Below are 23,742 nucleotides of genomic sequence, written 5' to 3' on the forward strand. Positions count from 1 at the left end.
ACTCTGCAGAAATGCCTTTCGCTACTATTGTAGTTGCAAGTTTTTTGTTGTGCATTTCTTCCAGCTTTATGCTTTTGGATATTGACGTTCCTACCCACTCATTTTGTCTGATCTGACCAGATCACCACCTTCGACTCTTTGGCTGTTCACACTGTGCCTGGTTCTTCCTGTTAAAGGGGAGTTTTCCTTTCCGCTGTCACTTCATGGATGCTTCTTGGTATGAGGGATTGCTGCAATGTCATTGGCCCAGTAGTATCTCCTTCCCACTGAAAGTCCTTGGCCTTAAATACTGGTGATTTTTTAAAATATTATTTTCGCTGGGTAAAATTAATCCCTTGTGTCCTTTCTGTTTCAACTGCTTTGAAGGGTTTAGATTAGCCTTATGACGTGTGGCGACATTGTGAAGAAAGCTGCAATACACTGCCAGTCCAATGGGTGGCGGTAATAAGAAACATTACACCTTAAAGTATACTTCTGTCGCCTAGCAGTTGTGAAGCCGTAAAAGTGGAGTCCAAACTTTTGCTCTGTTTTGTTTAATTAATCCTTGAGGATCTCCAGCAGTTGAGGAGGAGGAAGAGGAGCGGATTATTCATTTCCAAATTTACTCTCCCGCTTTTCAGCAAGGCATTAAAATGAAATAAAACCACGCCGTCATGAAGCTTAACTTTAATCTCAGCCAAACTGATTTGTTCAGTGAGAAAAGAAGCATTACAATAAACTCTTAGCTATCATCTGACTGAATCACATCTGTGTTTAACTTTCTCTCAGTGGTGAAAGCCAGCGGGAGCTTGAAAAGAATGTGGCGGGAATCAGACGCGCTCTCCAGGTGTAGAGAGCCTTGACTCCTCAGCTGATGAGGCGAGCTCGCTTTAAGCACTTTGAGAATGGATATCTCCAAAAATGTCTGAGCACTTTTGAAATTAATCGATATCTTGATATTTTAGTTTTACCGGCTGCATGCTTGCCTAAAAACACAGCAAAAGTTTATTTTAAGTCACAGAAAGTGTAATATGTCAAAACCTTAATCACAATTTTTGCCCCTCTCTTCCCCCATTGGTACTTCTGTGTGAACCAGCTGCTGCCCCATAACAATTCTGCGGAAGTCGTACACCCAGACCAAGACCTTTGATCATGGAAACGGTGGACCAGGGAAATTTAAATGCTTTGTTTTAAAATTGTGTTTTAAACAAGGAATTTGTGTGTCGAAATCCTGGTTAATGGCCAAATGTCCCTGCAAAAGGGGCTAATGCAAGCAACTGTCCACTGTCGCCACATGCTCATCCAGGAGGAATAAATGATCAGGGGCCACCAGCATGGTGCCCTTGATGGTGCCCTCAAGTCTGTTCACAAAATAGCACAACCCTCCCGGGAGCTGCATCTAAAATGTTATTTTATTTTGTCCTTTTACTTTCATACTTGTACTTACATAGATTTAAAATAAATTTAAAAAATGAAAAACATGTTTATATTACATAAAGTTAAGGTGAGCTCTGCGTCTTCTAGTTCAAAGGACAGTACAGGTAGCCCTTTGTATGACAGAGTCCCGATGAAGTAGCTCTCAACTTCTAAAAGGTTGGTGTCCCCTGATCTAAGCCAGTTACTCAATGCAATCTGCAGGGTTTCCTTGGACATTTTAACCAATGTAAAACTTGGCTGCATGTTTGCTAAGTAGTATCTATTGGCTTGAAATCTGTCTGTAGGATTCTGTTGAATTGACGCTTTTGTTAAGGTACTTGGGATAACAAGTATTGTGATTTGGTGCTAAATTAATACACTGAATTGGCTGTGCCCGCTTATAACTTGGGGCAAACTTCACAGGGGTCATTTTTATGGCTTGCTTTTAACCATGATATTCTGTTTTCCACTCCGTTATGAAGATCAGATTTGTGGTTTGTAAGACTAACAGCTGTCCTGAAGAACGATTTCAGCTGTGGATATCATGGTTAACATAGGCCTTTTCACTGGTCATCTTATTCATATTTTCCTTGACTAGTCCTTTTTTGTAGGTGATGGACTGAACAGAGCTCTAACATGTTTTTTTTTTAATTATCCATAACTTTTGTTTCTTGTTCTTTGTGATGCTGTTTGTTCAGCTATATCCTCTGACCAACCTCTGAGGCCTTCGAGCTGGATTTATACTGAGATTAAATTTACCAAATGATACTAACATGATAAATATACCCACATAAATACCTGAGTTTTAAAGGGAACTTGTTACCTTGGAATTTAATTAGGAGTATCAGAGTAAAGGACCCTAAATGTAAAAACATATGTCAAAGATTTGTATTTGTTAAAAAGTTTGATATTTTTCCCTTTACGTCACAGTTATGCAGTTATCTATTTTCAGAAAACGGGTATTAATAAGCAGTATGAAATGCTGCGCAACACTCAGCTCCTCATAAAAACACCCCAAGCAAGAAGAGGCTTCAAGAAGAAAAAATAATGCCCAATAATTCTCGGTTTTCAAGTTCTTCTCATCTCACATCGTCACAGATTTCCTCGTGTTTTCACGTCTTTTTTGATAATTTTCAGCACAGTGTCAGCTAACGACTTGGCTGCTTATAAAAGACTTTTTATGTGAGCCAAAAGTGAAAACTCTCCAAGACATTCCACCTGAATCTTTTACACCTTTTGTTGCCATCTTTCCTCAGCTGTCCAAACAACGATTATTCTATTCTTAAATATGTCACTTTTGTGGGCCAAAAAACCCCAGAATGTCATTTTCCCTCCCTCTCTGCTGCTCAGTCAGAGTGTTCAGATTTATCGGGACAAGTTTGGAAACGTACATCTGGGGTTTTGACAGAAAAATATTCAAACAAGTCTGGTGGCTGTCACAGTTTCTGTGTGTTCTGCTTCCCAGAACCATCGTTTTCCAAGCCCGACACCTGCGCTAGTATTGAACTCCTCGGACCTGATTGATTCATGTGATTCATTGTTGCTCGATTACATCCATCGGGATCTTTGTTCCAGTTTTCCATCTGACATGCCTTTGCACATTTGGCTTTTCTTCAGTTTATGAACTGTGTCTAGGCTACTGCTCGCTTGGTCCCCGGGGTTGTCACCTGTCACTATGCTTACATTCCTCGAAGCCCGCCACACTGCTGCTCCTGCCAGTCTGTGTCCATACTGTTCTCCTAAACTCAGTGGGTCAGATGTGACATGCAGTGTTTTGACTCTTTGTTTGACCACTGTGATTACTCTGTGTTGACGGTCAGTGTCAGCACACTGTTTGCTTTTTTTCCTTTCTCTATGGCTGTGTTGGTGTGTTGAGTTTGAAAGGTGCTATATGCAATCTTTAAAAAACAAAGAAAAACAATCACAAAATCTTCAAAATTTGTCACAAATCCCCCCCCACCCCCCCCACCCCCCCCCCCCACCCCCCACACACACACACACACACACGTAGTCAGTTCTGTTTATGGTATTTTATTAAACTGTCATTTGAATGATATTATATTATATTATATTATTCAATTATACAGAAATACACAATAAATCAAATTTACACCAAAACAGTTCAGTCATTGTGACATACAGTGCAAGCTGATCTTAAATGTAAATGTTCTGTTTGGAGTGACAATGGGTCACGAGGCAGACACCCTGTCTACTTTTAAGGCTGAAACTATCCTTTTTGATAAAGTTTATAGTTAGAGTGGGTTAGGTTACCCTGAGCTACCTCTATAGTTATGCTGCTATAGGCTTAGGCTGCTGGAGGACATCAGGGTCTAATTTTCTCACTCTGCTGAGTTCTCCTACTGTTCTCCAATTTGCATTGTTTGCTAATATTTCAGTTTTTAATTTTATGTTCTCTCTGTCTTTTTTCTCTTCATAGCAGGTACATCTGGTCTGGCGTTCTGTTTGCTGTGACATCATCCGGGGGGCAGATCATCTGGCATTACCTTCTCTAACATAGAAAGGATTCCTGGATCAATATGTGCTTCTGTGCTTTTTTGTGTCTCTGCTCTGTCTTCTCTAACCCCCAGTCGGTCGAGGCTGATGACCATTCACACTGAGCCCGGTTCTGATGAAGTTTTTACCTTCCTGTTAAAGGAGAGTTTTCCTCTCCACTGTCGCTTCATGCATGCTCAGTATGAGGGATTGCTGCAAAGCCATTGACAATGCAGACGACTCTCCCTGTGGCTCTATGCTCTTTCAGTAGAAGAGAATACTGTTTGTCAAGACTTGATGCAATCTGCTGGGTTTCCTGAGTTAGGAAACTTTTTCATTGAATTTGACTTTGTAAAGTGCCTTGAAATGACATGTGTTGGCGGTGTATACATGTGTTTTAATTGAATTAAAAATAAAACCCAGTCCCCTCCAGCCTTGAAAGGTTTAAGCGGGTATTTAAAATTAATATTTGGAGACACAAAGCTCCATTGATTACACAGCTTTATGTGGCGATCTGTTTAGAAGTCAGCACACCTCTATCACCCCTGACAAACCAAGCAGTCTCTGGCCCACATCAGTGGAACTGAAAAAAGGGAGCAAGCTGGCTTTGTGGGTAGAGGAGGTAATGTAGTGATGACATCGGGTTTGAGCTGCAAATAGCCAGACGCAGGATTTAAAATAATAATAAAAAAGAAGATCAAGGTGAGAGATGAATTTAAATTTGAAGCATTTGCGCAGCCAACAGGTCTGCTGCACTGAAATCATCCATCAATATCGTTTAGGAAATAATGGGGGATTAGAAGGACAGATATTTTCTGTGTAGAGCTGACGTCAATGTGGCACCAAACCTCCTGTTGTCCCGCAGTGCTGGCACCATCGTCTTCACTTTGGATTTGTGAATGGAGAGAGGCTGCTCAGAGGAGGCTCGTCTTTGAGGGTTTATGACTGAAACGTTTTGTGATAGGGGCTATTGTCCGTGTTGTTTTTTAGGCTACATTAAATATACAGCCAACTCTCATCTTAATGGCAAAAATTGCAGTTATGAAAGTAATGAATTGGCAACCTAAGTAAAACAAAAAAAAGGAGTTGCCACTTGACTTTAAAACCAATTCATTTGGGACATACACCACAACATTCAGTTTAAAACAAGCAGCAAACAGCTTTAATTTGATTAAGGAAAAACAGTCGATTATATGTCTCAACCAAGATGTGGAGCATGAGCTTTAGGTTCCTCTTTCAACCTGTGCGGAATTGGACAGCAAATCATGACAGCAAATCACATAAAGTGATGGAAATCATCAGAAAATGGATACAAACCGAGTTTAGCAATACAAATCCCGAAGCATTTGCTAATCGTAAAAGGTAAATGTTAACCTCTTACTCATATATGCATACTTGATTGTGTTGCTTGATTTCCTTTTACTGTTCTGCTTCGCTTAAAACCGCTACCTACACAGAGATTTAAAATAAATATCAAGCGCGGCTCTGTATCTCGTTTGAGCTTGTTAGCACATTAATGGGATTCATGAGGGTGTTAACTGTGTGGCAGATGACACCTGGCCCCGCTCTGTGAAGCTGTGAGGGGGGGGGGGGGGCAGGCACCTCCCCTCCCACAGAAGCCTGGCTCCTCTGCCATCTGCCTGCTGACATGAACACCAGCAGGGAGCGATCGGTCGATCGTCTCTCCTCCAACCGTTCACCTGCTTCACGTTTGGTAACCGCATGTGCAAAACCCACCGCCTCAGAAGAGTTCTCGGATTTAGCACGTGTTCGTGTGAGAATGTTTTCATAATCGTAGCTCCTCCAGAGGAATGGAGGATGATAATAAATATTTCAGCAAGATGCTACAGGCAGTGTGTTAATGGCTACGCGTTTTGGGAGGAATCAAGGACAAAGGAAAGGGGAGCGACTTATTTAATTTGTCAAAGAATGATTTACCTAATCTCCATTCGGCTAAGAATGCTACATCAACTTTCAAACCCACGACGGGGAATTGCTACGCACACACACACAATGAAAAATATTTGCCAGAGCTAATTGCGCCAGTGCAAAAATAAGTCTTCATGTCTGTACAAGCTTTAAAGATTTTGTGTTGCCTGTGTGTATGTGTGTGTGTGTGTGAACATGAGAGAGGACTGAAGGATGAAGATAACAGCTCTGGCCTCAGTTTGCTTTTGTCACTAATCCCAGAGGGCGCCGAAGTGGCCGCCGATTCCATGTCATTCACCGACGTCCAAGAGTGCTCTGCTTCCATGCCATTCGAGCTCTGCCCTTGCGAGGACACTGGTCTCTGCGCTGCATGTTAATGAGACACGCACCAGCGGAGGGAAGGGGGATTGATTTGACATTCTGGTAAGCCCATGCGAACACAACTTTAAACTTTGAAATAAAAAGACAAGGAAATGGCACAACGGGGCCTGCGCAATCCCTGTGCAAAATGTTAATTCCGTTGTTACACACATACTGTACATGGTTGGTTGTCAGCCAAAGGGACCGTGAAGCCGTGAAGTTTGTATTATGAGTCACTGCGTGTTAAACAAGGGGTCTTTATACATTTATATTCCAGTTGTCTCCAAGATGTACAGAAAAACTAGGGAATCAAATTTCTCCTTAGGTTTAGTAGATGAACCACAAATAAATAAAAGCACACTACCGCTTTTTTTTTTTTTTTTTTTATATCTCACAACATTTGCATGCAATATCCCTAACTGATGTTAAATTGGAATTGTGCAACATTTTGCAGCATAAGTCATCGTTTTGTTAGTTTGATACGGTAACCATGGCTGAACACCCAGGGCGCTGTTCTGTTATGGGTTAGTTTGATTTTTTTTTAGCCAAATATGACCTCTAGTCAATAGGGAGTGGCCTTGCTCTTTATTGTGAATGTGTGATCATAGTAAGAAAAAAAAAAGTATGGTCAGTGCTAATAACACTGAAACTGGGTCATATACCGGTACTCCTAATATGTGCTCAATTGAAAGGCATTTTTTAGAAAGAATTGATCACCTTTTAGTTTAAAATCTGAAATACTTGGCAGAACAAAAGGTAGATTGATCTGCATTGAACAGAAACACAGATTTAGACTAATCGCCTCTTAAAGCCATTTGTAAATACACAAAAAAGAACCTTTTCACAATCAGAATCAGAATCAGACATACTTTAATAATCCCAGAGGGAAATTACTTAATGCAGCCATAGCTAGAGACAAGCATGGCACATGCAAAATTTAAATGAGGATCTAACTATTCCATACAGATCACAGATTCTTGAAAATAAAGTTTAATCTATTGTATCAATCTTTTTATCCATTACCTCCCATTACATTTGTTCAGTTTGGCGGCAGCTCCTTGCCTGCCCTTACACATGAAGCCTTTTTTAGTCACTCACCTGTTTTCAAACCTCCAGAATTCAAACCTTTATTTTTTTAAGTCACTCTTGCCACAGTCTTTTGTTCTCCTGCCAGATTAGTACTTTGTGTTTTTCTCTCATGCTCCAGGCTAGTTTGATGTTTAATTAATGTTTTTTTTCCTATGTGCAGTAAGTTGGATCACCTTGTCTTTAAAATAAACAACTGAAACCAAGAGATGACGCTTGTCTTTACCTAAAGCAACAGGAGGCTTTTGTTTTTTTAATTTAATTTGTTTTTAATTTTCATTTGGGAATAGAAAGGTTCTATTTAATATCTTTGATACATTCTCAGCCTTTCTACTCATTTTAAATACATCTTTCTGAGAATGATTTAAACCCATCCAAATTCAGGAAGCTGTAAACTTGGCATATATAGAGAATGAAATTCTCAGCATACCTGCCATGTAATTGAGAACTCGGTGTCCTAGGTTTTGTGAATTCTTGCTGCATCGGCAGATATATTTTAGATCTCTCAGCAGTCCTGGTTAATTTAAGAGCTACACAGGAGATAGGGTAGAAAAAGAAAAACCCAAGGAATTGGTAAGTAAATGGTTTTATGTTTCTCTTTTAAGAAATTATTTGCTTTTTCTTGGTGTATCCACGTGGACCGGACATCCACAGAATATCAGAAACTGTTCATCTAGAGGTCCACTTTACATATGGCCACTAATGCTGTTTGTGCAGAAACACACATAAACAACTGAGCTATTTTTATGAATTTTCCACATCTGTCTGGCTTTCTACTGATTATTTTCCTGTCAAGTTTCAAATTATAAACTGAAATCGTGTCCAAAGAATTAGCAGAATTTTCAAATTGTTGTAGTGCTTAGCTACTACAGTCCAACAACGTTAGACTTGTCTCACTTTTATGCATTCAAACGTTAAAGGAACATGTTCACATACATAGCTGTGCAGTACTATGTGTGCCACTAGTCCCAGTAAGACCCAGTCTGTCAGAAGTGCTAATGAATAATTTATACCTGCAACTTTCACCATGTTTCAAATGTGTGGCAGCCATTTTGTATAGTGAACCCGAGGCTGTTGAGCAACGCCTTAATTGGATAGAAACAGTCAGAAGTGCTAATAAATAGTTTATTCACTACGAGTTATATGTGAAGCACTGGCAGCAGTCATATTGGGTATTAAACTCAAGGCTGTGCATGAACTTCAAGGGGCAACGTTGTTTTTCCAACTGGGAACTCCAACTTCAAGCCGGCATGGCTTACAACTACAAAAATACCCAAAATAAAGCAACGCTCAGGGCTTTCTTCTTTAGTTTTTTTTAAATGTTAATAATATTGCTGATGCCTCATAATTGCATGCCATTGACATTATAGTTCTTGAGATTGAAATATATATATCTAGTATCCCATTTGTCATCAAAGTGCCCTGCTTCCTCAACACCTGACGCAGGCCTTGTTTGACCGGGCGACGTCTGAGCCAGAACGGTTCTCTGTTTATGTGCTCTCATCCTATATAGAGTAGTTAGCCTTAATGGTCTTTTCCAAGGACCAACACTGGATGATGTTATAAGCCCACTATATACATATGTCCCATGCGGAATTCGAACCGCATGGCGGAGCTATCCAGCTGGCCCCAGAATCCATACAGCATCACAAGGCAGGGTGTAAAATACTAGCGGGGGTAATAGATGGAGCACCACAACCAAGTGTCTATCTATCTATCTATCTATCTATCTATCTATCTATCTATCTATCTATCTATCTATCTATCTATCTATCTATCTATCTATCTATCTATCTATCTATCTATCTATCTATCTATCTATCTATCTATCTATCTATCTATCTATCTATCTATCTATCTATCTATCTATCTATCTATCTGCATCGTCGGAAAAAACACCTCTACCTTTTATCTATTAAAAGGTGGCATGCCAGTCATATCTTCGACTACTTTAAATTACAGTGGTTGTTGTTTTGAAGCTGGTAGGTTTTCCTCTGTTTAAAAGAAAATCTGTATTCACATACGGTCCTATGGATTCCAATTAACACTGCAACCTCAGTATGTGTGGCAACGATGTTGACAATGACTTAAATCAAAAATCTAGGGAAGAATATCTTTGGTTAAAGATTTTCCCAAAACAGTTGTAGGTCATGCTTTATTTGACACCGTTTACCCTCCCCCCTGACTTCAGTTTACAGGGAGGCAGACCTAGAAAATGTTTCAATGTTGATTTTGTTTTAGCAGAGAAAGCCGAGGTTCATTGTTGATGCTGTCCAAACACCACCCAGAAATCTTCACTCAGGGATGAGAGGTGCAAATAGAAGAGGAAACTATTGCTTGCAAGATATTCACACTACCTTGGATAGCGTCACAGAGAAACGAGTGGAGCTGCACATTTCTTGTTATTTGGGGGCATGGTTGGAGGTACTTTGTTGCAGTTCAGACATTAAGCCACCAGGTGTCTCTATTGGATCTTTGTGCAACTTTTATTAGGGTTTCATACAAATTTCATGATTAGAATGACATATAACTTTAACTTTTATACAAATCAATGTTATTTATGTTTTGAGTGTGTTTCATTTACTCTTGAGATAAAAACTGGCCTTGCAGCTCAGGTTAATTGCTTTATGTAACATTTTCCAATATATCCTGTACAACATTTGTTGAAACAAATAAACTGCAAACATTTGCAATTTCTGAAGTTGGAAAATTGGCATAGAAATAATGAAAACTCCTCCGTTCCTGCCAAGTAATTGAGCAAAGGGGTTCGGAACAGTGTGAATTTCAGCTCCAGCAGACATGATCCACATCTCCTGGCAGCCAATTTGTCAGAACTCCAGCACAAAGCGGGTTTTTGAAAAGAAACTCACAGGTTGCATCCCTCACATTGATGCAGGTAAAATATGTATTGTGTTTGTCACCAGGATTTGCAGAGCTCTGTGAGAATTCCAAATCTGCCTTGAAAAAGGATTCAGAGGATGAAACATAGCCCAATAAAATTGTATCACACCACTGCTTTTCGTCTCACAGCAGTGGCATGCCAATCAGGGCGATCTCCACAGAGCGGAGGGCATGGAGCGGAGCAGCCATACCGAGGTGTTACTGTGACACATCCCACCAAACCCTCACCCCCACCCCATACACACACAGCTGCCTGATAAGAAGGCACCTCTCAAGAATAACAATGAGACACAGCGATGTGATGCTGGCACCGTCTCAAATAGACGTCTCGGAATGAAGACACGGACGAAAAACGAAGAGGTCTGTGAGCGTGAGACGTCCAACGGAGGGCCGGAAACCTTCTGAAAATGACATTCTACGTTACCGCTGATGACCTTAGCAGTTTGGTGCAGTTCCTCTGAAGGGGACACTCTAAATTCATGAAAGAATAGAAGAAAGGAAAAAAAATGTCCTCAAAGTCTGATTCAGTTGAATACATGAATAATTTAGAGCACCAGAAGATTTGTGGCCCTTAAATTACTAAAAAACTGGGATTCATTATTCATCTGTTTCAAACTGTGAGATATTTTATGCACAACTTACATCATGGTAAAGTTCGAAGTACAAAACAAATTCCCTCGTCCTTCAGGGAAACTAAAAGTCATTTCGTCTTCTTACTGTCTAGTTTGTAAATATCTAGTTTGGTCTTGCTATTTTTACGTCTCATTGGACATCCGATCCTCCAAAAAGCCAGGGTGTTCAGGCTTGTAACTCACAATATTAATATTATGCTAAATATACAAGTAAATTCAAATTGAGAAATGTGTAAAACACACACATACACACACACGCACACAAACAGAACAAAGCAACAAAGAACAGAGCTGACGGTTGCAGATTGGTGATGTCACATCGGGAACGCTAAACTGTGTTTTATTGGATTATACAGTGATCCATTTTGCCCTGATTACCTCAAACAAAGGTGGTGAGGACAAACTCTCCAGTCCAAATTTGAGTTAATTTAGTTAAATTTATATGATTCTCTGAGAGGCAGTAGCTTGGAGACCTGACGGCACCCTCCTCAGGGATTTAGTAGCCTTCTGTGGCGAGAACAGTCTGTCATTTGAAGCTTTAAAACCCTGAATGCGTTCAGGTTATATGTTCTGCTCCAGTTCTGACTCGCACTGTTATTCTGAAATAGGGCTGGAAAATAAAAAGAATATCGATGAAATAGAAATCCTATTGATTGATATCAATAATTATCACAAAAAAAAGAAGCAAAACATATATTTGAGTGCCACCCTGGCCATTTCATGCTGTTGCTTAATGACCACAAAGAACACAGAAACACCAAATTCCAATTTAATCCTTTATTCAACCAGCTTTTTACCAAACTACAAGTTTTTAAAAAAGCTTGCTCTCTGAACTCTTTGAAGGGGCGGAGCTGGGGGGGGGGGGCTTTTCTGGATCTGTGTTTGTGATTGGTTGGGAGGATGTAATGACTGTTGTATTAACCTACATAATAGGCTAGAATGCAAAAGGAAGGAAAACTGTTCAGTTATTGAACTTTTCGTTGACCTCTTTTCTTCTATTGCTCCACACATCTATCGATCAATACATATTGTTGTTGAAATATTGTCACAACAATGAGTGCACAACAACACGTCACCAGAATAGCCCTCTTCATGTCCGTAAGCGATGAAGAGGCTGTGAAAATCTTATCCCTCCCCACATAACTGGTCTATGTTTTACTTGTGATGGTTTACCTGTCTCACATTGATGTGACTGAGGATGGTGTCTCTCACTCTGATAAAATTAGAAGTCCGCCTGCAGTTAATGGACCACATGTCGTTTGGTCCTAAAAACCCACTCCAAGCTAAAGCATATACTGACATATGAGTCTGTTGTTTTCCTCCTGTCTCATTAGGCACAGGAGGAAAAATAAATGATCTCACAGTCAATTATCATGGTTATAATAAGGTAGGAGGACTCATTTGTTCAGAAGTTGTCTCCAGTTTTCTGTTGTAGTCGTGGCTTTAACTGTGTTGTGTCCTCATTCCTCAGTTTTGAATTGTTCCTTTCCTTAAATCTAAGTTCCCAGTTCTTTCACTACCCGAAAGCAATAAGTGTGTAGAATGGAGACTTTGTATTCCTTTATAGGTTTAGTGAAATCTATTCTTTTCACCTGTGTTTAAATTCATTAATGGTCTTTGTACCAAAATTGTTCATTTCATTCCTTCATTCCCAATAAGAAGCCACACTTTCTTTTGACATATTAGCCCTAAAAAGTATTTTTTTTTTATTTTTTATTTCCAGGAAGTCTGTCCCAGACTTTCTGTTTCCAGATGGTGTGGTAACAGATGTAGCATCATAATACCTACTGTACATATGCAGATTTGATAATTTAACACAAAGGGCTATTTTGGTATTTTGGCGTAAGAAAAGTATGTTTTAAAATTACTTATTTTCTTTTAAAAACAATATGATGATAGTTAATCTTCAAAAGAAACTTCCTCACATGTCTGCGGTGTTCTTGTGACTAATCTATTTCTCTTTAGTGCCCCTCCCCCGCTTACAACTTGAACGTTTTATTACGATGCGTATTAAGGCCTCCTCATTAAGGAAACATAATTATTCTGAAATGAGAAACTAAATGAAAGAAGAGCTCATTTTCCTTCAATGCTTTCTGCAGCAATTAACCTTTTAATCCAAGAAAAAAATATCAGCAAATTTCTTCCCATAGTTCTGTAGTAAATGTCCTTTGATCCACATTTCAATCTATAAATAAAGCATTAATATCCAGAAAAAAATAATCAAACAATAGAAAAAGAGCCTCATAGATGTACTGCCCATTATTTTTAATCCTCATAGTTTGATACTGGTCATTGGCACGCTCTGCAAATTTTAATTCCTTGATATTATTGAATGGTTTGGCACAGATGGGTTGGCCTCCTTTTGTGTTTTTTTCTTCTTTTTTTTTTTTTTTAAACTGGATATCATAGCGCTGATTATCAGCCCTCTTGTTCTGTCGATGCAGGCAGAAATGCCTGGAACTCGACCAAATATAACTCGTCTTGGAGAAAGTGCTGCAATTATATCAAAGTCATACATGAGCTGAGGGCCCTTTGCATTTTCCCCTCATTCATTAAGCAGCCATTTAAAAGAGCAGAGAAGTCGACACACAAGAACCTCGTCGGAACATGGACTGAACAGTTTGCTCAAGCTTGTTGCCAAGGAAAAGCTCTTTGTATGTGACGTTGTGTGCTCGGATTTTTTGTAATTAGTATTGATGATAATGAGCGCCAAATCCCTTACAGATTCACTAATAAAGATAATTAGAAGAAGATGGAAACATTGCCAATGCTAATTTGACAAAAAGGGAAAAAATTATAATACCTGGCATGTAGACATTTAGCCTTAGTAGAGCATGGATGTGTTATGCTAGATAGTTTTAAAGTTTTATAAATCAATAAGTTTCATATGGGTTGGTCAAGAAAATTCATTCTCAGGGGGAATTCTTTCCACGTTTTCAAAGAATTGGGACATTCGTAGCTTTATCAAATGTAGGATTTATTTACAGTCCAATTACATGTAATACAGAATTATATTTTTATGAATCCCTCTCTCAATTTCCTAAATTATTTAAAAAATATGTACTGCATGAGGTATTCAAGATACCTAGAGGTTTCTCAGACCTGACAACCGCCCTATAAAAAGAATAAGAAAGCCTTACTTTGAGGTCTTGGTTCTGTCGCCTTGTACCGACCCCAGACCGGTTCTCTTAACCTGAAATTCTCATTGTATTTCTCATCTCTGTTGACAGGGAAATTACTACATTACAATAATTCCCTGGCCTAAAGGCTTTCTGGTTGCAGCGTACAGGTGGCTGGCTCATCTGGCCGAGGTTGAAGGACGGTTTTCCCTTTCAGATAATTTTGGAGTCAAATTGGACATTGAGAAGAAGATGATGTGCTCTATAATAATTAATTAATATCAATTAATATTAATGACCACCATGAATGGAGAGGGTCAAACGTAAATCTAATTGTACTATTTACAAACCAAGGGGGAAAAAAAGCAAAGAAAAAGGACACTTCAGCTTTCTATACACAGACTTTAATAACAGTATTTAATAACCTAACTTAGATCTGTCTGTCAGCGAAGCTTTCTCTCATTTTACACACACTGAAAGCTATTATGTTTTGTCTCTTAAGAGAGTTTGGTTCAAAACGTGGTTCATGGCCCCTGATCCAACCTCTGTGAGCGGGAGGAGGGAGAAGGCAGACTCCACGGTTTTTTGCTTTAAACTCCGTCTCGTCGTTCTCACCAAGGCCGAGGCAAAAACTTCCTCATGCAGCCCTAAAATCTAACTCTGTAAACTTTGGAGCAGATCAGACTCATCTCATTTCACCTCTCCGCTTCTGTCACCTCCATACCTGTGCAGGCAGAGGGAAGCTGGGCCTCATTTATTAGTTCAGGCTGATCTGTGGTCCAGATATTTATCCCAGTGGATTATTTCCTCCTTAAAAAATATTCCAGATATTCTTGCATACACAAATAATAAATAAGGTTTTTCGTGACACTAAAAGCTCCTGCTGTATGGTTCTGTTTAAATGAAACGCAGCGGCTGCAAAACAAATGATCATGAAGGTTATCTACATTATTTTCTTGCAATTAAAGTGACTGTAGGGAACTCTAACTACCAGTGAGTCTCTGTACAGCGTGCCAAATGCGCCGCTGTGTCTGGTCAGGGCAGTACAGCTCCTTGTTGGGATGGAGCTGAGTTAAAAAACAAAAATGCATGTAATGTCAAAAACTGTAAATATAAGGGACACCCTCTGCTGCTCCTGTCTGGCAAAGATGCAGAAGAATAAAACCAGTTGTGTTTTCAAACTTCAACAAAAATGGCCCAAAAAATGGGCAAAGGAAAAAAGGCAAAGTTATGGAGGACATTGTTACTGAATGAAGGACAAAAACAGGCTTTGCGTGTTTAAACATGTTAAAAGAACAGATTTTATGTCATGTCGTACGGAGCAGAAACCCAGGAATATCTGTCTAGTATTGACACGAAGGTGAGAAAATGTAGTGCACCGCGTGGGGAAAAAAAAACACTACCCACAAAACATTTCTGTAGGTCTGTATTTCCCCTGGGCTCCATTGCTGCTCAAGTAAGGGGATAACTGAAGGTATCAAATAAAAGAAGAATACCAAGGTCTGTAAATCTGAAAAGGGCCGCCTGGTGTCACAAAACCCAATTTGAGTACAAAGATTTCAGCTTTTCATCTGGACAACAGCCTGAAAAACACACCTGAAAGAAAAAAAACGGGGATTCTTAGAAAAGGAAAAGATTACCTCTCTTGGACATTGCTGAGTGGTGACCCAAATCTAATTGAAAGAGCAGAAATCCGCCACTGCAAGGAATCCTACAGATGTACAAAGCCTGAACAGATATTTGTCAAAACAAAGGTTTCAAAAGAAATGTAGTAATTGTACCAATACCTTCAAACAATGTGTATATATTTTATGTATGGCCATTTGTATTGTATAAGTTGGGGTTTGCCTACATTGTTTCTTTTTTTATTTCTGAAACAGTTTTAAACTCTACGTTGCAGGATTGGCCAAAAATGGATGATCGGACGACAGGTCAAATACTTTGAGCGGGGCTGAAACACATTGATGGATAAAGGTGGTTTCAAGGTCTCTTCGGTTCAACTTTTCCTGGGCTACACGGTATTTTATAGCTGTACCTCCAACATGCTGTACATCTGAAAATACATTATGCTGATGAAATGGTCCGATGCTTGTCTGTCATGAACAATTTGGATCGGCTCAGGGAGCGGACTGAAACGTGAGATGGAGATTGAAGAGGCAGAGGGAAAACACATGAGTCTGCTGCAGAGGTGTCGCGCTTGCCGTTCCTCGTCTCATCTCAGCCGAGAACAGATATTGATTTTTGTTTTGACGGGAGAAAATCGCCACAGCAGGCCAACATATCCCTCATCTCAGCTGGAGCAGATAGGCGAGGATATTTCATACAATCTTGGTAAACATCAATTTTAAAACCATTTTTTTTTTCTTCACTTGCTCTGCTTTCCCACCGTCTGATTTCATTTTCCGAGACCCACGTTATTGTACTATCAATGCATCCTCAGGATTCTTTTGTCATACGTTTAATTGTATTAAGTACACTCGACATCCTTGACAAAATCCTTACAGTTGTGAAAATCTTAGAACAACCCAAAAATATTCAGATAGTCATATGCTGGCCAAATATACGTTTTTGAAGGCACCATACAGCTCTTTGGGTCTAACCATGGTGCATGGTGTCCGCTCTCACTTTAGCAGTCAGGAGCACTCAAAACTAAATATCACATCCTCATTTAAAATGCACATTGTGCTAATCATGTCCAGCCGACGTGATACACCTAGGTGTAAAGGAGGGAGTAAATGTGAGGAAGGCCTAATTTATTCATAATTAGCTAATTTAGTTTTTATTCAATTACAAAGAAAGGTCTTCTGTTCAGTCTTTCATGTTTTTTTATGTGATTTGTATTTTTTTGTCATGATATTTTGCATCCTAGTCAATTTTTTTGTCATAATAAATGGGGGGGGGGGGGGGGTAGATCATACTAGATACCTTACCAAGATAAAAACACGTTTATATGATGCGAGTCTTCAAATCAACATGATGCCTACTTCCATTGGGGAATATTGTGGTTTGTTGCTCCCTAAAAAGTTTTCCCCAACAAAACAGCCTATATTTGCTTCTTGAATGAATATTGTCATTCAAAGCACAAAGGTGGTATGGCTAATTGTGGGATGAGAAGGCAAAATGCATTAAACAGAACAAATCGAATGTTTCAAAAGCTCTGTGGTATCAAACCAAGTGCCGTGGTGGTGCAAGTTGGTGGGCAAAAAGCATAAAGAGAAAGACAAGTGAGTCTTCGATCAAATACAGCCGTCAGGAAAGTATAAAGGGTGACGGTTGACTGAAGGTTCAAGAAGCAGCTTTTCTGACCCAAAGGTTGCAAACTGGAATCCTTAATCCACCGCTGCTCCACCGGAGCTGCTCAGCAGCAGCACCAGCAGCATGAGATGACTGCAGTTTGTTCTCCTTCTCTTATCTGCCTTCTTGATTCATGTTGCTCCTGCCATGTAATAATTAGTAATTTATGTCACCCTAAGGTAATTTAAGCACCCGCTTTCAACCCCAGATAGAATGTTTCACACACTTTAGGCTTAAAATCTGGGGGGAAAAGAGAAGAAAAATCACAGCTTTGAACCATTTTTAGTCCAGAGAGAGCAACGGTTCAGGACTGATTTGTTGAATTATTATTAATAGGGTTTCACCATCACGTGGCAGGTTGAAATTTTCTGAACAACCATTATAATTTTTGGAGGGTTGCTTTTGGATTATTCTTAAAGAAAAAGCCTGCCATCTGGTGGAACATGTGAAAACTGCAGACACTCACAGAGAAAATGTTAAAATTTTCCGTTATATTATCTATCTATCTATCTATCTATCTATCTATCTATCTATCTATCTATCTATCTATCTATCTATCTATCTATCTATCTGTCTATCTGTCTGTCTGTCTGTCTGTCTGTCTGTCTGTCTGTCTGTCTGTCTGTCTGTCTATCTATCTATCTATCTAATGTAAATATTAGTTCCTGAGGGTTGCAGAAAAAGTAATAATTAGAAATAAGACAAAAACAAATAATTACAGTTCAGCAAATTACATTAAATGACGGTTTAATGTGATTTAAAGTTAATATTTAATAATAACTTTAAAGTGATTCATTTAAATATATCAAGCAAAGGTTTGCTACTACTACAGCTGTGATGCAGTTTACAGCTTTACCCTGCACGCTTCAGGAGTTATATTATTTTACAATACCTACCTTCTGTTAATGTAACTGATGTCTTTAAAAAGGGCATCACACAAATCTGTTTTTGTCTCTAAACAGAAACAGAGAAATTCGCTGCCTCTGTGACGTAAGCAGTCCGCGCTTGCGCTCTGGCGCGTGATTGGACAGAATACACACGGGGGGAAAAAACGAACAAATGCAAGAACAAATGTCAGCTTAGAACTGCGTAGTTAAACTGATCCCACTGGAAATAGATTGCGCTGCAAACTAATAGCTGTAAGTCCCCCCTGCCAAGGCCAGAGGTCGCTGTTTGTCTGAATAGTTCCTGGAGAGGTCATTGGGAGAGTTTTTGCTCCGTCTGTTGGTCAGTGCGTCCCCGTTTCCGCTGGAAACTGCGTTGATTCTGATTATGGTGAGTTCGGCTTGACTGTTTGCTGAACAACCAGCACATTATTGACCAGTATTCTTTCATACAATGAAACCACGAAGTCTTCTCTCCGTTTTAATGAACACCTGCCCGTTTGATTCAGTTTATCTCTGATTGACTTTTTTAATATCAGTTCTTGTAACCATGGCAATCTGCATCTGTCCCTATCGAATTAGAATAATAAATCGTCTTTAACCATTTTTTTAACTGAGAGCTTGCAAACTTAAATCTTTTTCCACACATGAAAAGCATATATGGAATACTTTATTTAATCACCAAAGTGTATAACAGATATTTAAAAAGACTGTTCACGTGACCATTTTCTTTGCTCCAACGGGAATTTGAAATGTGTAAAGCTGCACTCATGCAATACAGCAGAAAGCTGGGCACTGCAACCAGTTTGTAAAGTGAAACACTGATGTTTCCGAGCTTTTGTTTTGGTTTTTACAAAGTAGATTTTTTTTCATAAAATAATTTCCATCCTTTCCCTTTAATAAAATAATAACTTCTGGATTTATTTATTTTTGAAATTATACACAGTTTAAAGTTCAGTTCAGATCCAGAATTGTACTTATATCATACTTTTGGACTTTTGACCTTTACAGACCATTAGGCAACTGTGGCTAAATAGAAATATTAGAACATTTTTGTATGACACATAAATAAATAAAATTATTATAAACACTGGATTCAGCCAAAATAGGAAGTCACAATACTGCAAGGATTGATCCCTATGAGTGGGACGTGCAGTGCATGGGACAATCTACAACTATTGACCTGATAATAATAATAATAATAATAATAATAATAATAATAATAATAATAATAATAATAATAATAATAATAATAATAATAATAATGACAAGAAGACAAAAACAAAACAAAAATGATATAGAGCAATTAAAAATGTGTTTTTGCAAATGGAATTACATATTTTATTCATATATTTCATCATTAAATACATAAAGACAAATACGGCACATTGTCTTTTAAACAAGTCATTCATTTCTTCTGCCTTTTTCCGAAAGGAATGCACTTTTTAATATTAATTTTTGATTTATTTTTTTAAGATGAATTTCAGCACAAACACTCATCGTGGCATTCCCACTCACAAGGAAAACATTCCACCTTCAACCAAAGCAGATGCGTGTCAGCACCGGGCCAAACAGCGCACGGTGCTCGGGGTCTTGTCAGAAAATGAGCAGCGTGGACGATCCCTAAGCCAGGTTGGCAACAAGTAGCAGCTGCACTTCCTAATCAGAGACCGCTCACATTTCAGATGATCAATGTCCTCCACAGGGAAGCCAGTTTTCCAAACACAGCTCTGTTTCAGACAGCTCGCAGCTCAACGGCCCCGGCTGGCCGTCCAGTTCCAGCTATGAAGTGTACGTCGAGGAGGCTTGTGAAGTGGTCCTCGGCGCTTCGGGTCAGGAAGTCGTTTCTGATAGCTGTGATGACCTCGAGGCTGATGCCAATCCCCTGCAGAATGAACACATGAGGCTCCTGATGGAGTTCAGTTTGAGTAAGCTTGGTCTGCAGAAGAAAAAAAGAAAGAAAAGGAAAACCCCTCCATAGTGCATTGCGAAAGTATTCACACCCGTTAAAGTTTTCCACGTTTTCTCACATTACAACCATGAATTGCATCATAATTTTCTCGGGGCCTTATGTGATATACCAACACAAAGATAAATGATAAAGGAAAAATGATGTGTGCCTTTTGAACATTCTCGGTTTTATAAATAAGAATGTGAAACGTCTGGCATGCAGCTGGTATACCCCTAAATAAAATAACACCGACTATCTTCATCCATCTATTTTTTTTATACCTGCTTATCCATGAGGGGTCATGGGGAGGCTGGTGCCCATCTCCAGCAGTCAGGGGGAAGGGGGGCAAGCCCCCAACTGTCTTCAGAAGTCCCCTAATTACTAAATAGAGTCCAGCTAAATTGATAAGGTGAACAATAACTAGACAAGACGGCAAGCTCCCAAATCCCAACAAAATACATTAAAGATTTATTAAATTCTGACAAAATATTTAACAAAAACTTTAAGGGTCGTGAATACTTAAGCAAAGCGCTGTATAACAGTTCTTATTTATTAAATCAATGATGCATTTTCCTTTCCATTGATTTCCCTTTACCAGGCTCATGCCAGGATATGTCTGTGCAGTCTGAACCAGACGAACCCCTGATTTCTAGGGAGACCTTCTGTTTTGATTATGCAGCAGATATTTACCGGAACTTAAGGGAGAGCGAAGTGGGTTTATTTTTTTTATTTTTCTTAACTGAATAATTTCTATCTTATCAGTGATCAGTAGAAGTTGCTAAGTCAGGCTGGTTACTCATTCCAGAAGAGGTTCAGGGCAAAGCCAGGCTACTTGGAGAGACATCCGGAGATCACCGAGGGTATGAGGGTCATTCTGGTGGACTGGCTGGTGGAGGTTGTCCAGGAATACAAGCTCGGTTCTGAAACTCTGCACCTCGCCGTAAACTACCTGGACCGCTTTCTGTCCTGCTCGGCCTTTATCAAGAGAAACAAGCTGCAGCTGGTGGGGACAGCCGTATTGCTGGTTGCCGCGTAAGAGAGTCGTTCCTGGCCTGTCCTGTAAACTGTGCAGCTGTTGGTTGGAACCGTGATGCCATTTATTTGATTCGCTTTTGTAGGAAATACGAGGAGATCTTTCCTCCTGAGCTGAACGAGTTTGTGTACATCACAGACTGCACCTACAATAGGAAACAACTGCTCCGGATGGAGAGCATTTTGCTAAAGGCGCTGGACTTCAAGATGGCGGCGCCCACCACCCATCAGTTCCTTCGCCTATTCATGTCCATCCACTCTGTCTGCTCAACCACAGAGAACCTTGCTTTGGTGAGTTGAATCAGCTGCATCTACTTCTGTAGCAGAAACAGCGCTTCCCTCCTTCATTTTTGCATTGCCTTGGAAAAGTATTCATACCCTGTGAACTTTTTTCCCATGTGGTCACTTTACAGCCACAAACTTCAATGGTTTTCATTCAGATTTTACGTGATGGAACGACGTAAATTTGCACATTGTTTAAAGGGAATGGGATTCATTGTCTTCTTTTTTCTTTTTTACAACTAAAGATCTTAAAAGTGTGGTTTGCATTTGTAATTGAGCTCCCTTGAGTCAATAATTTATAGAACAACAATTCCCTGTAATTACAGCTGCAAATGCTTTTATCTAAACCACCCCATTCTAGATTATTGCAACCCCTAACAGGTCTTTATTCCTGTATTTTACCTATATTTAGTTCCATCCATCCCCTAATCCGCTCTGACCAGTTTCCACTACCTAAAGAAAAAAAAACACCCCACAGCAGGATGCTGTCACCATGATGTGTCACAGAGGGAATGGTGTGTTCATGGTGATGTGCCTTGTTAGTTTTGTATCGCACATAGGGGTATTGGACCTCATGTGAAAAGTTTAATTTTGCTTTTGTCTGACCAGAGCACCTCCTTTCACATGTTTTGGCATGTACCAGATTAGTTTTTAGCAGAGAGCAACAAATAAGACTTATCGTAGCTCTCTTTCACCAATGGCTTTCTTCTGGCCACTCTTCTATTAATAACAGGTTAGTGGAGTGCACAGCCCACCTGAGCTGTGGATCTCTGCAACTCCTCCAGAGTTAACGTTGGTCTCTTGGCAGGTGATGCTCTCTCCCTGGCTTATAAGTTTAAGTCGGACGTCCACATGGTGGTTTGCAAACTCTTCACATTTTCAGATGAATGCTGAAAAGATTTTTCCACTGCGAAATGACGTCTACCTTTGAGTTGATCTTTGAAAATAAAAGACAAAAAAGATCAAAAGGAATGAATACCTTTGCAAGATTCATTGTATAATTGAATCTTTTTCTCCACCTCCAGTACATAGCAGAGTTAAGTCTACTGGAAATGGATCCCTTCCATCAATACACCCCTTCCATTCTGGCAGCTGGAGCCTATTTCTTAGCTACCTACACTATACACAAATCCCACTGGGTGAGTTGGTCTACATATTAAGATTTTGTTTGGAAAAGGAAACCAAAAGTAATTAGAATTTTCCTGAAATGAGTGTATATTTTCATGATTTGAGCAGATAAATAAGACTACCTGCCAATGGAATAAGAGTTTAGCACTTAAAATAGAAACAATTCATCTCCATCATCTTATTTCAAGTGCAGGATATCTAGTTATCTTATTTTAGGGGTAAAACTACTCATTGCATTGGCAAATAGACGTATTTGTTTGCTCAAATCAAGGAAAAATACATTAATTTCAAGAAAATCTTACTTTTAGTTCCCTTTTTGCAGTATATTGCTGATGTTTTTTGTTCAATGAGACCAATGTTTATTTTATACTTTAGCCTGATTCTTTAGTTTCCTTTACTGGGTATACCATGGAGAAAATCCTGCCCTGCCTGACTTATCTCCACAAGCTGTACATCCGTGCGGAGACTCATCCACAACAAGCGGTCAGAGACAAGTACAAAACTTCAAAGTAAGTAAGGACTGGCACAAAGTGCATACTGGAACATATTAAACTAAGCTTTAAAGGACATTTTGTGTCTGTAGGCACTATCTAAGTTCTTTGTGAATCTACGACTTGTTTTAAAAATGTTTTTTTAAAATCGATGTCCTTTGTCGTTATAGGTATTATTGTGTTTCAGGCATCCCTCCGCCTACTGCTCTGCCTCCATGACTCCACTGCTTCACCTTCCTGATCCTCCCAGCAGAGCATGGTTATGGCACACTGAAAACAAGGCAAACACCGAGCACATTCTGCAATCAACGTCTTTGCCAGGCCCATGTGGACTCTCAGTTATCTTTCATATTTTTTCTTAATCCAGTATAGTTCTGTATATACAATTAAAGGAGTGCACTTGTCTTCCTCTTGACTAGGGGTGTCTAAAGGTACAACACGTTGTATTTTACTTTTATTAGCCATGTATTTTGCTTTCATTTTAAAATCATAGTAAGTAGGGTCAAAAACATCCAGCAGGTGGACTACAAAAAAAAAAAAACGTGGGCACACCTGTGTATTAAACTTGGCTATAATTACAGCAATGGTTTTTGGGGAGGTTCTCGTTGTTGTTACTAGGAATAAACTGAAAACATTTCATAGACCTTTTAAAAGATAAATGAAAAAGTTAGGAAACTTTATTATGGCAAACATCTGATAGCCTTTTTCTGACTTACAATTAATCGTTTTTTTCTGTGTTTTGTTAAAATATTCCATTTTTAATTT

General features: G+C 39.3%; 1 protein-coding gene across 2 annotated transcripts; it reads left to right on the plus strand.

Annotated features, from left to right (window-relative positions):
• The first annotated feature begins 18,243 nt into the window (after positions 1–18,243).
• On the plus strand, positions 18,244–23,481 carry ccna1 (cyclin A1). Of its 2 annotated transcripts, none has more exons than XM_012878697.3 (9): positions 18,244–18,484; positions 19,570–19,725; positions 19,799–20,021; positions 20,643–20,755; positions 20,850–21,076; positions 21,163–21,367; positions 22,384–22,497; positions 22,862–22,995; positions 23,148–23,481. In XM_012878697.3, exons 1-9 carry the CDS (start codon positions 18,482–18,484, stop codon positions 23,194–23,196), a joined length of 1,224 nt encoding a protein of 407 aa, XP_012734151.2. In that variant the 5' UTR covers positions 18,244–18,481; the 3' UTR covers positions 23,197–23,481. The 2 variants fall into 2 exon arrangements, with proteins under 2 accessions (XP_012734151.2, XP_012734152.2); XM_012878698.3 differs by having other exon boundaries at positions 20,853–21,076.
• The last annotated feature ends 261 nt before the right edge of the window (positions 23,482–23,742 follow it).

The sequence above is a fragment of the Fundulus heteroclitus genome, chromosome 11 (assembly GCF_011125445.2).
Source record: "Fundulus heteroclitus isolate FHET01 chromosome 11, MU-UCD_Fhet_4.1, whole genome shotgun sequence".
Taxonomy (NCBI): domain Eukaryota; kingdom Metazoa; phylum Chordata; class Actinopteri; order Cyprinodontiformes; family Fundulidae; genus Fundulus; species Fundulus heteroclitus.

What these genes read in the sequence shown, in the direction of transcription:
- ccna1 (XM_012878697.3), top strand. An exon ending in GTGGACGATCCCTAAGCCAG is followed by an intron (nt 19,726 to 19,798) that starts GTTGGCAACAAG and finishes TGTCCTCCACAG; the next exon opens with GGAAGCCAGTTTTCCAAACA. An exon ending in CCTGATGGAGTTCAGTTTGA is followed by an intron (nt 20,022 to 20,642) that starts GTAAGCTTGGTC and finishes TCCCTTTACCAG; the next exon opens with GCTCATGCCAGGATATGTCT.